The 18,520-nt window shown below is 45.6% G+C and overlaps 1 protein-coding gene across 2 annotated transcripts in view; it reads right to left on the bottom strand.

Annotated features, from left to right (window-relative positions):
* Positions 1 to 18,520, bottom strand: part of LOC146393616 (CUB and sushi domain-containing protein 1-like) — a 437,819-nt gene that overhangs the window by 306,736 nt on the left and 112,563 nt on the right. For both annotated transcript variants that reach the window (XM_084931950.1, XM_084931959.1), the window contains exon 2: positions 16,884 to 17,100. In XM_084931950.1, coding sequence (XP_084788076.1) covers positions 16,884 to 17,100 — 217 coding nt within the window. The remainder of the gene's footprint in view (positions 1 to 16,883; positions 17,101 to 18,520) is intronic.

Genomic DNA, 18,520 nt, shown 5'->3' with positions numbered 1-18,520 from the left:
TTTCAGGGAGTTTATTACTTAGATAGAAGACTAAAAACCTTTTCGGATACAAATTATATTAAAGCCATACAGCATTTGTTCATTTTCTGGGTGTTCCTTTGCTTTCTTTGCTTCCAATTTCTTGTTTGTTGTTGTTTTTTAATTTTGAATATCTGTGGAAAAAAATTTACTGCATTTTTAAAACCGTATCAGTAAAGTCAAGCTGGTTACGAATGGGTTTCCTTACCTTCTCTGCACACAGATAATTTCCTGCCAAGATCCAAAAAATAATAATAGATTATAATTTGGGGTAAAATAAGTGCACATGGATGGCTATATTACACGTTTAAAACAGAAACAACATTGTGGGTAGCAATGGTAAGCCAGTCATGGGTGCACACGTCATTCGGATTGTGTTATCCAGTAGAGATGTGTTTTGAATTGTCATGTTGATTTTTGTTTGTTTCTTTTGTTGGAGATCTGTTTTGGGACCCCTACAGTTTCATTCTTTTAGTCCCTATTTCTTGCTTCTCTTACTGCTGTAGTTTCTAACCCAGTTTTCACACTTGCTTTAATATTCTGTCACAATATAAAAAAATATATAAAAATAAATAAGTCAGACGTTTCACCAAAATGAAACTTCTGTGATAAATCCCAGAGTGGATTCATGGTTAATTTAACCGTTACTGTGGATATCTGAAAAACATGTGAGTGGGAATTCAGGCTTTATTGTAGACAGTGGCATATACCACATGTGGGAATGTTCACTGTAGAATAGTGATCAAAATGCACACCTCACAGAGACGACTAATGACAGCTCAGCTTGCAGCCTGGCTACATGTAAACAGTTTTCTTTGGTTTTTTTAATTCTCTTTTTTTTCTTCCATCCTGATATGGAGCCCCTCTGCTCTATTTCATCTCCGTTTCAATCTGTTTTCTGTCTACCTGTAACTTTTTTCTTTTTATTACTTCATCTTCTCTTCTGTATCCCCACACACCCACTGTGTCTCAGCAGTAACAGGTGTTTGGTGAGGCGGGAGGCCTGCGGATCTAAATGTTCTCATCACTCCTAGAGTCCAGCCCAACAGCTGAACTCAGCATCAGTCCACAGTCTGCTACAGCAGACGCTGCTCCTCCCAGTCGCTTTCATTCTTGGAAATAACACATTTTTTTGACTGACTGGCTACAGTGGAACCTGGGGAACAAACAAGGTTATGTGCATTGCAAATATAAGGTTAAGTCACAAGTTTTAAGAAAAAAAATGAATAGTTACAACTATAAATAAAGAGAAACGGCTTAGAAGCAAGGTCCACACGCACTGTTATTTTGCATATTTTGGCAAAAATTAAATGTTCTGATCATACTGAGCATTCATGCAAATGGCCAACAAGTGGGTTAAGCTACAGGAGTAAATGTATTAGAATTTATTGTGACTGCTGTGGCTCCATGCTGATTGCAGCTGCCATTCTACAAAAAAAGGGGGAAAAAAGACCTAGCCATAGAGTTTTTCAAGTTCTCTCTCAAACCTACAGGAGGGGGAAGTGTTTGATAATCACAACAGAAGTCTTGGGTAAAGCGTTCCATCAAATCTGCATGGAAAAACACAGCTATAGATGAATAAAAAATAGCAAGGAAGAAAATGTAAATGCTTATATGGCAGAAATCATGTGTACTGTTTGAGTTTCTACGCTTGTTCAACTCTTATCATAATGTGAAAACTGTTCTCAACTTTGTGATGTGCTGGTGACAAGTTGAAGCAGCTTAGAGTATTATCAAGAATACAATAAGACACAGACAGACGGACAGAACTACCAACCGCAGAGGGACTTAGTTCTACTAGCTTTAGTATCTTCCATCTGTGTGTATTTGCAGTGTGTGTGTTAGTGTGTTTGAGTCCCTCGCTAGTCCTGTTTCTCTCTCTTTTCCTCAGCAGTCCTACCTTCCTCCCTCCCCCAATCTCTTTCTGTCTTTACTTCACTCCTTCCTTCCCTAGCGGTACTCCTGGATTAGTTCCATTGCCTGGTTATCTAGTGTTGGCCTATTTTTCCTCAGAAAAGTGTGATTTTTACTCTGCAGTTACTGAGAGTAGTCTAAGTTTTTGTATGTGCGTGTGATCTTCAAATGATGCCTGTAAGTACATTTTCTTGATGAGATATAATCCATTAGATGTTTCTCATTATTTTCTGAACTCCACTGGGTTTCTTTGTTACTGGAAGGCATCTGTATTCTTTGGTTGTGTTCTTTCTGGTCCACTGTAGCATTTATATAAAGCTCAAACTACTAATGTATCTCTAGCAAGCTAGTAATGGAACAGTATGGCATGCACTACATAGCCTATCCGGTCGTTAAGTGATGACGTGACGAATCCTACTTCCGGGCCTGAAGTAGTCTGCGTTTAATATGGCTTTTGTGTTGTTAACATGTTTAATGTTTTGCATTTTCTTCTATTTAATCTCAAAAAGCTCCTAAAACAGTCAGTGATCACTGTTGGCCTCCCTCGGCTTTTATTACCGCTAATCATTTATTTAAGCTCAGTTTTTAAAACCTTAGGATGTAACTACAGCCCAGCCCATGCAGCAGTATATGAATGACTAACTTCGTATTGTGGATGGATTATCTCAGTTGTTCTCCTGGCTGAAGTTTGGTCCTTTTACAGCATCCTGCCATGCGATTACATTTGTTCCTGACCACCGAGAACACTCACGTTAACTTTTATCAAGTGGAAAAAAAGTTAGCTTGTTTATATTATGCTAACATAGCTGTGTCGCTAGCGGTCACGTAGTACATCATTATATACCAGCTAGCCAAACTTCAGTAACCCTACAAACGTCACTGCTGTTTAGTTTTCTGTCTTCATTTATGTTGGAAGTGATAACAGAGCTGTATGTTTTAATATGTTTCCAAAACCCCGCAGTCAGGACATGCTATATTGTATTTAGATAGAAGCTAGCGAGCTAACTTCTTGCTAACTTCTAACTCCGTTAAATGTCATAAATTCCATTTTCATGGATGCCTGGATGTTAAACTCAATTGTTACACCTGGTAGAGAAGAACGCTGATCATTTTATTAAAGATGAAAAACTTTAGACAGTTTTTCAACTCTCAGTAATGCCATAGTGATCGTTTGATATATGGACCTGCAGCGGAGTTTAGGCCCAGACACGGCTAGTGACGTCAGACTTAACGACTGAAGAAATCAACAAACTGTATTTATATTGACTAATATTTTACACAGCAAGTGAAACAATCAGCTGAATGTGTTCAGCGTCACAGCAATGCATAGTTATATTTCTGAGCAGTTGGCACTTAATATACGTATCCGATCTGATTTGATAAAATTCACCAACTGCGTCATTATCTGCACCTGCTAACTACTCCTTAACACAAATATCTGATCAGTCATTTACATGGTAGCAACTCAATACATGTAGGAAGATTTAAGAAGACCCGCTGAAGCTCAAACTGAGGAATGAGAAAGAAAGGTGGTGTAAGTGATTTTGAACACGGTGTGGTTGTTGGTGCCAGACAAGCTGGTTGCTCAGGTTTAAAGAAAATGGTCAGAAAAAGAGAAAACATCCAGTGAGCAGCAGTTCTCTGTGTGTAAATGCCTTGTCGATGTCAGAGGTCAGGGAGAAAGGCCAGACTACTTCAAGCTGTTTGGAGGGCAGCAATAACTAACATAACCACTTGTTGCACCTTTGAATGCGGTGAAATGGAAGACGGACATTATGGATGTGCGGCCGACAAATCTGCAACAACTGTGTTATGCTATTCAGAGGCTGGAGCAAGCCGTCGAGAAGAACATTCCCCGCTTGGGAAACTGGCGATGGAAGAGAGAGGATGTGAGCGGCCATGTAAGTCCCCCGACGGGTCCCGATGGTGCGAGTCGGCGGCCCGTCGTGACAGATGCTAGGGCAATGCTTCATGGGCTACCTATGTCGACCCACACGCCGAGCCCCCAACCGCGAGCAGTTATGCCTACCACGCCAGTTAAGGTACCGAAATACAACGGGCTAACCCCGTTAGAGCCCTACCTCTCACAAGTGCGGCTAGCCGCCAGACATAGTGGCTGGAGCGAAGAGGAGACTGCTACACACCTAGCACTAGCATTAGAGGGAGATGCACTGCAGATACTCCTTGACCTAGCCCCGGCAGAGCAGCATGAGCTCCAGGCCCTCACCGCGGCACTCGAGAGGCGATTCGGGCAGCGGCACTCCACTGATCAGAGCAGAGAGCAGCTAACCAACCGGAGCCGTCGACCAGGGGAGAGCCTGGGCATCTTTGCAGCAGACGTGTTGCTGTATGCTCGTCGTGGCTACCCGGAGTTTCCAGCAGCGGCCCGTGAGGAGCTTAGCCTGCATGCTTTTCTGCGAGGACTTTTCCCAGAGCGACTACGCCAACACGTCCGCCTGGCCATGCCTCAGACCCTCCGTGAGGCGCTCCTTGAGGCTGAAAGGGCCGAGCCGGTGCTCACCTCGCGACCTAACCAGCAAGTGCCCCCCCCAAACTACCCCCAAATCAGAGCCGCAGACTGCGACGGGGAGGGGGAGGTCGCCGAGATGTCCCAGCTGCAACCCTCGGTGCCCCGGAGGCGTCCTCGTCGACCAACCGACCGCTGCTACCGGTGCGATGAGCCTGGCCACGTGGCGCGTGACTGCCCAGCACCAGCCCCGAAGACCGGAACTACGCAGCCTCAGGGAAACGAGGAGGGAGCGGTGTAGCGAGGGGACCACCGCTCCAGCTTCCTGCCCCCTTCCAAGGACGATGCACAGTGGTGGGCCGAGTTGGGCACCTCAAGGGACTCCACCTGAGCTGCTGTGTTGAGGACCAGCCATGCCAGGCCCTGGTGGACACGGGGTCTACCATTTCCCTGATACGACCTGGCGTGCTCCCTGAAACATCCGGGCCACTGGTGAAGGGTTGGTTGCCCACAGACACCCAGCTGATGACAGTGACGGGGGAGAAAACTGTTATGCGGGGGAAGAAACCGTTGCGGATCCGAGTGAAGGATCTAGAGCTGGTGCACGACTTCTGGCTCGCCGACATTCAAGACCAGTGCATCATTGGCCTGGATCTGCTGAGCCGCTGGGGGGCCTGCGTCGACACCGCAAAGCTGGCTATCACTCTTGGCGCAGAGACTTTTGCTCTCCAGCGCGGCCAAAAGCAGGGAGCGGGGACCAGACGAGACAGGCGTCGGGCAGCTGCCGCTCAGCAGATTTCGGATGTCGGTGGCTCCGGGTCATCTCCACTCGCCTCAGCCTCAGCCTCTCCGCCTGACAAACCTCCTTCGACCGAGACCATCGAGGCTGTTGATGACCTTTGGCAGCGTAGGCCTCAACGTCGACCAGCGCCAGCGGTTGAGGTGCCTCCTGGACGAGAATGTGGACATCTTTGCCGCCAGTGACAAAGACTGCAGGCAGACGAGTCTGGTCCAGCACACCATCGACACCGGCTCTGCTCAGCCCATCCGTCTGCGCCCACACTGGCTGCCCCTCTCGAAACGGCAGGTAGCGGAAGAGAAGATCCGTGAGATGTCTGCGGCTGGGGTGATCGAGCCGTCCAATAGCCCATGGGCGGCACCCGTGGTTCTGGTGGGGAAGAAGGATGGCAGCCCGAGGTTCTGCGTGGACTTTCGCCGTCTCAATGCAGTCACCAAGAAGGACTCGTACCCGCTGCCGCGGATCGACAAGGCCCTAGATTACGTTACCGGCTCCAGTTGGTTCAGCTCCCTCGACCTACGCAGCGGTTACTGGCAGGTGGAGCTAGCCCCCGACGCAAGGCCTAAGACTGCATTCACCATTGGACAGGGGCTGTGGCAGTTCAGGGTCATGCCATTTGGGCTCTGCAATGCGCCAGCGACGTTTGAGAGGCTGATGGAGAGGGTGCTCGTGGATATCCCTCGTAGCCGCTGCGTTGTGTACCTGGATGACCTGTTGGTGCACGGTGGCGACTTCGACAGTGCACTGTCTCACCTGAGCGAGGTCTTGAGTGCCATCCGACGAGCTGGACTGCGGCTCAACCCCGCGAAATGCCGCCTGTTGGCGAGAGAGACCACGTTCTTGGGCCATGTGATCAGCGCTTGAGGTGTCGCCACTGACCCCGCAAAAGTGGCTGCGGTCCGGGACTGGCCGACTCCCTCGAACGTCCAAGAACTGCGGAGCTTCCTGGGCCTAGCCTCCTACTACCGTCGGTTCATCAAAGGGTTCGCGACAATGGCCAGCCCCCTCCACCGCCTGACTGACAAGGGACAGCTGTTTGGCTGGGGGGATGCCTGTGCTGCGGCTTTTGAACAGCTGAAGGAGGCCCTCACCAGAGCCCCAGTCCTGGCCTACCCCGACGCCCGGCAACCTTTCATTGTGGACACTGATGCTAGCAATGTAGGGGTCGGGGCGGTCCTTTCCCAGCAGGACAAGGCTGGAGAACGGGTGGTGGCGTACTTCAGTCGTGCCTTGGGGCGAGCCAAGAGGAACTACTGCGTGACCCGGCGGGAGCTGCTGGCCGTAGTGCGTAGTGCCGTAGTGCGGCACTTCCAGCCATATCTGCACGGCTGCCGGTTCCTCCTGCGCACTGACCATGCATCTCTGACTTGGCTCCTGAACTTCAAACACCCAGAAGGGCAGGTGGCCCGCTGGCTGGAGGTCCTTCAGGGCTATGACTTCGAGATCCAGCATCGGCCAGGTCGACAGCATGGCAACGCTGATGCCCTCTCCAGACGGCCCTGCGTAGCCGTCGAGTGCCGCTACTGCCTGCGACAGGAAGAGCGGGCCCAGGAGGTGCTGGGGGTGGCTACTGCTCAGGCCACAGCTGGCGGAGGGGGGTGGCTCCCATTGACAACGCAGCAGCTGAAGCAGAAGCAGGAGGCCGACGCGACGTTGGTTCAGGTGGGGGCCTGGCTGGAGGCGGCGCAACGCCCCGCCTGGACGGGGGTGTCGGGACAGGAGCCCGAGGTGAAGGCCTACTACTCCCAGCACAACAATCTGGAGACCCACGACGGCCTCCTGTACCGGAGATGGCGGGCCCCCGGTCAGGGCAGAGATCTCCTGCAGCTGTTGGTGCCTTGGTCGCTGCGGTCGCAGGTGCTTGAGCTGGTCCATGGCTCGGTGGGGGCAGGACACTATGGGAACGCCAAAACTCTCCGCCGCCTCAGGGGACGGTTCTACTGGCCTGGCTGTCGACGGGATGTGGAACTCCATGTGCACTGCTGTGACACCTGCACGGCACAGAAGGGCCCAACTCAACGCTCCACTGCCCCCCTTCAGCAGTACCTGGTGGGGGCCCCAATGGAAAGAGTGGGAGTGGACGTCCTAGGGCCTTTCCCCGTCACAGAGTCAGGGAACCGGTATGTGTTGGTGGCTATGGACTATTTCACGAAGTGGCCAGAGGCCTACGCGGTGCCGGACCAGAGCGCAACAACGATGGCCGAGAAGCTGGTGGAGGAGATGTTCACCCGTTTTGGGGTCCCGGCTGAGCTCCACAGTGACCAGGGGCGTAACTTTGAATCGAAGGTCTTCGGGGAGATCTGCCGGCGACTGGGGGTGGAGAAGACGAGAACCACACCGCTCCACCCACAAAGCGATGGCTTGGTTGAGCGCTTCAACCGCACGCTGGCCACCCAGCTCGCCATTCTCACCAGCCGCCACCAGCGAGATTGGGACCGACATCTGCCCCTGGTCCTTTGGTCGTATCGGACTGCGGTGCAGGAGTCCAGCCAGTGCACACCTGCCGCTCTGATGTTTGGACGGGAGCTCCGGACGCCTGTGGATCTGGTGTTCGGGTCCCCCCCCGAGCCGGAGATTGATGGTGGGCCAGAGATGGACTACTACAGGAGGCTGAGGGAGCGGCTGCAGGTGGTTCATGTCTACACCCACCAGGCCCAGGCCAGTGCCGGAGTACGACAGAAAAGAGCCTACGACACCAAGTGCCGAGGGGGGGTTTTCATGCCTGGCGACAAGGTTTGGGTGTACTGCCCGGTTCGCAAGAGAGGAGTGTCCCCCAAACTCTGCAGTCACTGGCAAGGGCCGGCAGAGGTCGTGGAGCGGCTAACAGATGTGGTGTACCGTATCCGCATGCCGGGCCCGGGGTGCATGGTGGTGTTGCACCGGGACAGGCTCTCACCGTACCGACCGCTCGCTCCAGCAGACGCCGGAGCAGGGGATGATGGTGGCACCCCATGTTCTGACCCAAGTGACTTTTCCCCCGCCGGTTGTGACCGGCCGGTGCGCCAAAAGAAGGCACCTGGACATTTGCAGGACTTTGTGTGGGGTAATGGGGTCGCCGGGGACGACTGACCCCTTAGGTGGGGGCTATGTAGTGGGTCAGGGCTGTTCGGGGTTCTGTTTGTACAGTTATGTTTTGTTTATGTTGCCATAGTGACAGGTGACGCCCTCTCGCTGCGACGGTGTGTCCTTCCGGGGTCAGAGGGCGCCCTGTGTTGTTGTTGTTGTTGCCGCGCTGAGCAGTTAGCTAGCGGCAGTGTTTTTCTGCGAATGGAATAAACGGCTGTGCTCCCTGGCTAGCTGAGGGGAAGCAAGACCAAACGATACCTCCGTCTCCTCCTTGTCTGAGCTCGCCACACTATATTTCCAGCACCTTGTTGATGTTACGAAGAATTGAAGCAGTTCTAGAGGCAAAGGGGCGTCTAATAAAGTGAGTGTATCTTTGACTAATTTTCACCAGTCATATCTAGTATAATAGAATATGAGTCAATACATGTTTATATTTCATTGTATGCTATGATGTAGTAAGTTATGCCAGACAGACAAAGAAAAATAATAGACATACATAATTACAGAAAATTACTTCATATGATAACATTGAATTAAGTTCATTGCTGAATTAAGTATTTAGTAATTATTCTTACAATAATTACTAAATACTTTAGTGGCTTTCTTCGTAAGTGGCTGGGATTTCCCCGCAGTCTCACCAGCGCTGCCTTGTATGGGGCAAGCAACAGCTTGCAGTTACCCTTCAGTGGTCTCACAGAAGAGTTCAAGGTGGCTCGCACACGAGAAGCCCAGTACAGAGATTCTAAAGACTGCAAGGTGGCATCAGCAGGTATTGAGGTAAGGACAGGAAGAAAGTGGAAGGCTGAGAAGGCAGTTGAGGTGGCGGAGTCACGCCTAAGGCAGAAAACACTGGTGGGGGTCTTAGCAACAGGGGGAGCAGGCTTGGGGTACTTCCCAAAGGCCCAGGTCAGCAGGGCACAGGGAAAGGAGAGACACCAGCTACTCCAGGAAGAGGTCCGAGCAGGTGTGGAGGAGGAGCGAGTAAGTAGAGCTGTGGGCCTTAAGCGGCAGGGAGCATGGACAAGGTGGGAGAGCACCTTGCAGCGCAAGGTCACCTGGGCAAACATCATGCAGGCAGACTTCCACCAGATCCGATTCCTAGTGCAGGAAGTATACGACACTCTGCCAAGCCCAGCAAACCTCCATCTGTGGGGGAAGAGCGAGACACCTGCCTGTCCCCTGTGCTCTGGAAGAGGGACCCTAGAACACCTCCTTAGCAGCTGCCCAAGGGCCCTGGCCGATGGTCGGTATCGTTGGCGGCACGACCAGGTGCTCAGAGTAGTTGCTGAAATGATTGCCTCAGCAATCAGCACCAGCAAGCATCATCATGCTCCGAGGAAGGCAATCTCTTTTATTAAGGCTGGAGAGAAACCCCAGGTGCGCCCACATTTGACAACTGGCCTCCTCAACACAGCCTCTGATTGGCAGCTACAGGCTGACCTGGGTAAACAGCTAAAGTTCCCTCAGAACATTGCAAAAACATCCCTCCGGCGAGACATGATAATTATTTCTGAGGCCTCAAAACAGCTGATCATGCTGGAACTCACAGTGCCCTGGGAAGAGCGGATCGAGGAGGCCAATGAAAGGAAACGAGGAAAGTACCAGGAACTAGTACAGGAGTGCAGGGGACGGGGCTGGAAGACTTTCTCATAGAAGTGAGCCCATAGAAGTGGGTTGTAGGGGCTTTGCAGGACGATCAGGCTGTGAGTGAAGCGGCAGAGAAAGCCACAAGGTGGCTGTGGATCAAGAGGGCTGATCCGTGGGTAGCTACTGGTACGCAAGTCGGGGCCTGATCACCCCCGGCTGGGTCGCCTGGGCGAGGGTGTATGATGTTGTGAGACCCGAAACACCTGATGACCCCAGGATACATCACTGAAGATGCGTACCAGTGCATCCAGGAGATGTGTCTTTTATAGATAAGTAATTATTCTTACAAACCCTGTTTTTTTTTCATATTTCATTCTTGCATAAATTTCTAATACAGGTAAAAATTTTAGGCAAAAGGCTTCAGTCTGATCAACACGAGCACTATTGTGGACCTGCCATTAAAACTATTGCAGTGTTATAATTTTAATTAAACAGAGATCAGTCACATTTTGAGAACTAAATGCTCCACCGACTGTTTTGTTTCACTCCTGCTTTCATTTGTTTTTACAGGTGAAGCGGTTCATAAATTTCCCTTTGGTTAATGTCTCTTTAATTTGAAGTAATCCTTTGGTTTTCATGACAAATTTTAATCTGTACAGCTAAGTTAAAATCCATGTGATTTCCAGACTGCAAACATAAAAAATAAAAAGTAAGATATACAAGTAACATTTTGAAAAATTTAAAACATGAACAAATGAAGCGCAGAAGAGGGATGGAGTCGTAAAAACAGAGCAGCACAGATGGAAATGTAGAAAAAAAAGAGTGAGATGAATAAAAAAGTAAAGCTGAGGAGATGGAAAACAAGGAGAGTGGGAGAGCATGACTGAAAGCAAAATAAATGAACCGGGAAGTTAAGGTTAGTGAACAATGAAGCAAACACTTATTATTCAACACTGGTAGTTGAATATGAGTGTGTGTGTGTGTATATGTGTATATATTTGAGTTCATGTAAATCAATGTCATAAACAAATACACAATACCCAAAAACTCTGGTTCTTAAGACAGGATGAGTACCACTTCAGTGTTTAATGAGACTACAGGAGACGCAGTTGGAGATATATTCACATTTTTCCTAACTTTTATCTTTGTATAATGCTAAGATTCTTGCATTTGCCACTCTTAATCATTTCTCCTCCCCATCTTGACCAGGAAGTGGTCCTTGTCCTTTATATCCCAAAGTCTTATTAGACTCTCCAGGTGCTCCTTTTTCATCATATTGCATCGTGGATAAGAATCTTAACATCCAATTTGACTAAAACAGCGCAAATATATAATTTATTTAACAAATCCAAACCAGTATAACAGGTCTGCATTAACGCTATGTTCATTTTAGGTGCTTTGAAGGTTTTTGCCAGTGCATTGCACTCTGTCTGTCAGTCTGTTCATACTAAGATGACCTCCAGCTAACCTTGGGCATCAGTAATTACTTCCGTTTATCCAGGCAAAATCAGGACACTGTTAATTCTTTAGTATGCACTTGGGTTTTGTTGTAGTTGTACATTACTTGTGGCTGATGTGATAGTTAGTATAGATAACTGTTGGCAGCAGTTGTATAGTGTCATTGTGATGACAATTTTTGCAGTGGTCAAAGCAAATCCACACAGCTTCTTCCTGTGCTTTCTTTGATAATGAGCTATCTGGAGGGCTGGAAGCTGTCTAAATGTAGCAAATAAAAGTAGCAAAAGTGTACAGTGGAGTCAGCCTGCAATTACGTGTCACACATTAAACATGTAGCACGTATGGCTCGAATCGCCTCTATTGTTTTGATGCGTTTTAAAGAGCCACACTTGTCTCTGTTCAAAGCCAAGTGTGCTAAAGCGGTGTAAGTGTCAACAGCTAGGGAAGCTATCTAATTCATTCAGCACAGAACTGGTGTTCCAGCCTGCACAGAGAGCACATGTGCACATGGCTCTTGAATTAGATCATGGCTGCAAATGTACCTAGAGCAGCATTTCAACTTTCAGTTCGCAGGACTTCGGTTATCTAATGAATCATGTGTAAAATGTATTTAGTTCTTTTTTATCATTAATAACAGGGAGACTGATCAAAGTGCAGTCAGAAGGAGGATGATTTGTAAATCTTTTGTCGTGACAGAGGAGATAAAGTTGTGATACAGGTATGCAGTGTTTTCCCTTCTCCAAACACAATACTTCTCATTCGTATTAAAGATTTCTATTTTCTCATATCTGTCCAAAAAAAACCAAAACCCTGTTCTAATACTTCCTTGTTCTTGAAATAATAACAGGTTACACACTCACTGATTCTAGTAGGGTTGTCAAAAAAAGATGGATATTAATTTATACTAAAAATAAATATTTGATAGATACTCATCCCACAGTATCATGCAGCAGTATTGATACCAGCAATGCAAACCTACAAGCACGCAGCTCCTCCTGTCACAAGTAGCTGAGGTAGTTGAAATTCACAACACCAAATTTTCAGGAGGTCAGTAGAGCTCCCATTTCAACAACAGAGAAACGGCTATCATAAATATTAGCCTGGATGGTGCACACATTAACATTAGCAATTACCTGATAACCACATAAGCTGCTTGTTATCATTAAGATAACAGCTAGTGGCTATGGCTAATAATAAAGCAGTGATGTTAATGCTGCAGCTAGGTAGCAAATGTTATCATTCCTGCCCGTCTATGACGTTAATAGAGAATGGTAATTTAATAGCATAACACAGCTATGTGTTAAAATAATGTTGTTATTCTTAGCCCCCAAGTGAGGCAGAGAAAAATCTACCAGCAACTACACAGAAATAGTGGCAACTTATCATACCAATTCTTTTATAATCAGTAATATAAATATTAGCCCAACTCACCAGAAACACAGCACTACCACAAAAAAACCCACCAACTACCTTTACCTGATACTAACTTATAAGTAAGTCTTTCAAAAAAAGTTTTACTTTTCTTACTATCTCACACTAGGAACAGTCAGCTAGAATTCACGTAGCTGAAATGAATACCAGTGGGACAGGATTCACCAGTGGGACAGGACTGACAGTGATAAAAGGACTTAAAAAATACTCAAAACTAGTCAAAACTAATACCTACAGTACTCAAGAATTTTCTTCTCGACTTCTTCTTTCGTATTGTAGTTGCAGCATTTTGTTAACATTTGAAATTTCTATATAAAATAAAGTAAAAATAAATCTATACATCTTCTCTACCGTTGCTGACGCACAACTGGGGTTGGTAAGAAGAGGTCACAGATGCCAGGTCAGCCCTTCTTCTATATATGAGATTGAAGAATTCCCTGTACGCATGATCCAAGGGCAGTTGGAGGGGTGGCTGCTAGAGAAAGATATATCCTGTGTCTTCTGTGTTCTTCTTTCTGAACAAAGAGAGGGCAGTCAGCTCCTCTTGGCTGCATCCCACTGTCCATGTAGGCAGCCTGATGGGTTCATATCAGCACTAGCTGAGAAGAGGAGAGGGCTTTAGGTCAACCGGCCGATGACTGGCCTTGTGGAACTCAGATAGAGAACGGCCGGATAATTGAAATCAGCTCTTGTATGTGCAGGCTTAAATATTTCATGTAAAAACATAACTTACTCTCTTTTATAAGCAAAAAATAGGATAGTGGCTGAATTCAGTAGCTGCTAACACTCAGCTGGAGCCAAAGGAAGCCTTACAAGCAGGGCTGAAGCTTTGCCTGTACTGACACACACCAGGGAGAGCCCTAGGGCACAAAAGACTGCTGGCCAGTGGTCTAAATTCAGCAATATGCTGCTTGTCCCCAGAAATGTCTGCACTATTCAGAGGAGTAGAGAAGTGCTAACATCAACAGAAGAACTGAAAGAGAAAAAAGTGACCCTTCATCTCCCAGCTTAGTCACTTGATCTAAATGGCACTGGGAATGGACTCCCTGCTGCAACTCACTGCACTTAAGTTCAGAAGCTCTAGGAAAACCCAATATATCACCCTTGCACTGATGTTTTGTGTTGAAGGTTCAAAAAGGAAATACTGTTGGCATGTTTGGGTAGTGGTCAGAGAATGTGGGACCCAAATAACTCCAGGGCTAATTATCATCACTGACAGAGCGACCAGGCTGGCAAAATGCGGCAGCTGCCACAACGGGTCAGCTCACCTGCCAAAGCAGTTATCAGCAGCACAGTGTTTTAATTCTGTTAATAAAGGGGTAGTTCTAAGGTGCAACAAATGGATATATGCTATCTTCTGTTGACTCCCATACGCATGAAGATGTCAGATCTTGAATTTTGGAGCATGCAAAAAAGGTGATAATCAAAGGTGATAACCAAAACTAAGATTTGTATTTCTTGTCTGAAGACATGCACAATGACATCAACAGAAGCTGAAAGCAAAGCTGTCGATTTACCAGTTGAGCTGCGTTCCCACCCTCACCCTATGGCTACAAGCTCTGGGTAGTGACGAAAGAATGAGATCACAGATAAGAGGCAAACTAGCATTCTCTTAGCGATACGGTGAGGAGCTCAGAGTAGAGGTCCTACTGCTCCATATTGAAAGGAGCCAGTTGAGGTGTTTCAGGCATCTGACTAGGATGCCTGGAAAAAGGTGTTTAAGGCCTGGGGGCAGACTGGAGAGATTATATCTCTCAGGTGGCTTAGCTTGGAGGAGGTGGCCAGGGAGAGGGAGGTTTAACAACCTAAATCTGGATAAGTGGCAGAAGATGGATGGATGGATGAATGGATACATACAGAACACTTTATGTAAGTAAAGTAAATCTTTACTAGTCGGCTTTGCAGCTGCAGCGTTTAATATACTTTTAGTTTCTTTTGACATTTTATATGTTTAATCATTGTCCTCATTTCAACATGCTCAAGCTCATTTCACTCTAAAATCAGACCTATCTTTTAAAAGAGATTTTGTAAATTAACAGAGTAAAGGCTCTAATACGGCTATGCTGTGAAGTAGTCTCTTGAGCTAGTCTATCTCATGAGATAATCGTACCACAGTTCAATGAGGCCAAGCATAACAAAAGCCCAAACAAATCCCTCTTAGTCACGTCTGGTTGGTGTGGATGTAAAAAACAAGCAACAGGTAGAATAATGAGGTCGCATACACCAACGTTGCAAAAGATCCACTGAAATAATCATACACTAAGTACAGGCAACTACAACTAGCACGTGGCATACACAAATGATAAACGCAGAACAGATAAAGAGGGTGACACTACTGACACAAAATCTTACTTTGAGCCTATAAAAACTTGGATTCTTTTCTTAAATTATTCTCTTTTCTTTGGCCATGGTCATTTTAAGCATGACAGCACACCAAGGATCCTTATGGTAGTACACCGAGCACAAAAATGAGGCTGCATTTACAGTAAACCTGCACACAAACCAATCACTCTGTACAGTCTATTCTTTGGTTATCCATCCACTAAAAGAAAAAAAAAGTATTCTATTCAAACACTGACTCATAATACAGCAATGTGATGTTTTCAAGGAAAAACCCAATGTTATCCATAACTGCTCCACCAGCCTTAAACACTACTTGGTGCATTCCCAGCTCATCCCTCCTACACACAAGCAGAGCACTATGAATAAGCTTCCTACAGTTTGCCAGCTCTGTAGATGATGTTCTCTCTGCCCTTTTTGCAATAATATTACATTCTTTCCACTCACTAAATAGGGATGCTGCCAATTCATCAGTGGCTTCTATATTCCTGCACATTTTTGTTGATCCACAGGGAACGCTTTTAGTTAACCACTATATAGTGCTGTTAAACCTAGTGAGACTTTCACAGTTTGCATGCTACATTCAAGTTAGCCAAAATAACAGCACTTCAAATTTTGCAGTGAGGTTGTGAAGAAAGAGGATGCTATATTCAGGCCACTGTTCCATCTGTCTGCATGTCTTTAAGCTACAATTAGGTTTTGGATCTTTGGAACAAGTGGGAGCTGACAGTCGTTGCTTGATGAAGCCAACAAGACCACATTATCTAAAAAAAGGCAGATACAAGATCCTGAGGCCACATGACCTAACACCCCTTTAGCCCTTAACTGAAAAATTGTGACCATAAAAATGATCAACACATATGTTCATATTAAAGTTAGGACTCATTCTTTGACTTGATATCACAGGAGAACAGCACTCTTATCCACTGGAGAAAACCTGTTCACCACCTCTTACCAAGAGAGACTCTAGAGTGGAACAAAGTCCAGATGAGCTCAGCAATTTCTAGTTATTAACTCACAACCACATGTACTGGCTAAGAGTCCTTAACCACCAGAGGAGTTGCATTGGGGATCTCCACATCTGAATACCTGAGGCATCTAAACTGGATGTACAACTGCACTTTCTTACACCTACACACATTTCACTAAACACCTGCCCTATTCACCAAATTTGCTTCTGTGATTTTGCCCTCTTGTAACTATTTTGAGATGCTGGAGGAGTTCCAGCACATATCACAAAGGCATAAGTATAAGGTGGAGGTAAGTGGACTTCTATGGAGCAGCTGCACTTTATTCAGATTATGCTGAATTGGGCAATAAGCCAAATTTAATCAATGAAGCTCATTCCTGCACGTTTTTGAACTCACTTTTAAAAGACAGTAGTCATTAGTAACCTGAAATCTTAGGTGATGAGTTGTTTATATACCATATATTTGTTTCCTATACACTAATATGCAGAAACTAAAATATCTTATACCCCTTGGCGCTGTGCTCCTTTAGGTAGACAGTAATCAGTGTTCCCAACAATTGTAATATTAAAAATGTCAGCTTGGTTTATTTTCTTGTTATTTTACCTGTCTTAAAATTGACAGACAGATTAGAGCTAAGTCTTCTTCTATATTTTGAAGAAAAGATGGCCAACAAAATATACAACGGTCCAAGTACCAAGTAGATATATGAACATTGCTGATAAATCAGGATGTGTACATTCAAACTGTGTGAGTCAGGGAGATTATGTTGGAAAGAGGGAAGACACTGAGAAAAAAGAGGAACAGGAAACCACATCAGACAGAGAGTGCTAACCTCATTTTTAAGTTGCCAGGTGAGGGCTGTCCATCATAAACCGATACAATATCAAAGTCTTCCTCCAGCGCCAGAGTGACGAAGGTTAGCTGGATTCGGTTCCTCTCCCCTGTTATTATCAGCCATGTACAGTTGGCGTAGTTGGGATAACCATGGGGGAAACCAGGTGACTCTATGGTGCCATTCAGACCTTGGACTACACCACCACAAGACTCAGCTAGAAGAGAAAGAGATAAGACATGTAAGAAAATGTACATCCTGCATTAAAGTATACATTATACAATAAATATATTTTAAGGATACGATCAGGTTCCACGCATTCTTCAGATTTAGTTTTACACAGAGATTAGAACAGTATGATGAAGAGGGAATATGCAAACAATTCAAACTCCCATGACCAAAGTTAAACGTACATTCTTTTATACATTGTGCTCCACACCCTTTAGAAATATTGTAATGGATAGTATATCTGAAGCAAAAATCGAGCAGAGCTTAAATATGTGCAGTATGCAAAGCCCAGTATTAACAAGCCAATGTCCTCACACACAACTCAAATATAATGCAGGACATGTCTCACAGCCTCCCTCGACACAGTAGCATATGCCATTCAAAGCTTTCATGCAAAGCACTTGAATATGAACACACATGGCATATATTCAGATTTTATAGCCTCCATCCTCTCAGTGTTGTCAGTCTCAGAAACATGATCATCCAGAAAAAAACCTACCACAACACATACACTCATATAGACTCATACATGCACAAAAATACTATATGAAGCTTTTTAAATCACATCCACTATGTGATCACATTGCTCGCTCAGTAAACTCCTTTGACATTAAACATTCACACATCAAACACTTGCAAATGTAAGACCTTGTAGAACCCTTAGACTTCCATCCATCCCATCACTAAATAGATGGATACGAATAAATGTAGAACATATTTTTTAACCCTATATGGACCTATATAGACACTTCTCACACTGTGTAATTTGTTAAGGAACAAAATGATGTGACATTGATCAGTGGAAACCTGAATCATCAACCCGTTGAGGAAAGGGTTCATAATCACAAAAAAGCCAAAATTAAGATGATTCAATTAGTCATGACTTAACTTTAGCACAGACACATGAACACACACAGTCCTCCAGTTAGAGTTATAGAAAAAATCTTTATACGATATAATTCATGCAATCCAAAGTTTGCAATTTCTGTTACAATCAGTGTTTCAAACTTAAATATATACATGTACACATGAACATTCTTTGCACAGACATATATACTAAAGAATTAAAATAGCTACCAGGCTAATTCAATATAATTCTATAATTCAATATAAGAAAAATATAGCTATTATAATTAAAGCTGTTTTCAAAATGTAAAAATCTAGGATCACTTAACAGAAGTAGTGGATGCTACTTAGAGTCACCAGGAAAGTAAATCAAACATGAAACAGTTAAAATAAGCTAAGTGAGGAATGCTAGCTGGAATACATTTAACAGAAAAACACATACTTGAGGCATGTGTTGTTCGCGGAAATAAAACAGCACACAACTTATGGTACAGAACATTATGGTACAGAACTCCTAATCCAGTCCTTGTTTACTCTTGAAGAATATACAAGGCACATGGAGA

The sequence above is a fragment of the Perissodus microlepis genome, chromosome 1 (assembly GCF_051167445.1).
Source record: "Perissodus microlepis isolate ML-2025 ecotype Zambia chromosome 1, ASM5116744v1, whole genome shotgun sequence".
NCBI classification, from domain to species: Eukaryota; Metazoa; Chordata; class Actinopteri; order Cichliformes; family Cichlidae; genus Perissodus; species Perissodus microlepis.
The sequence above is the reverse complement of the archived record's forward strand: the minus strand, read 5'-3'. Positions and strand labels throughout refer to the sequence as shown.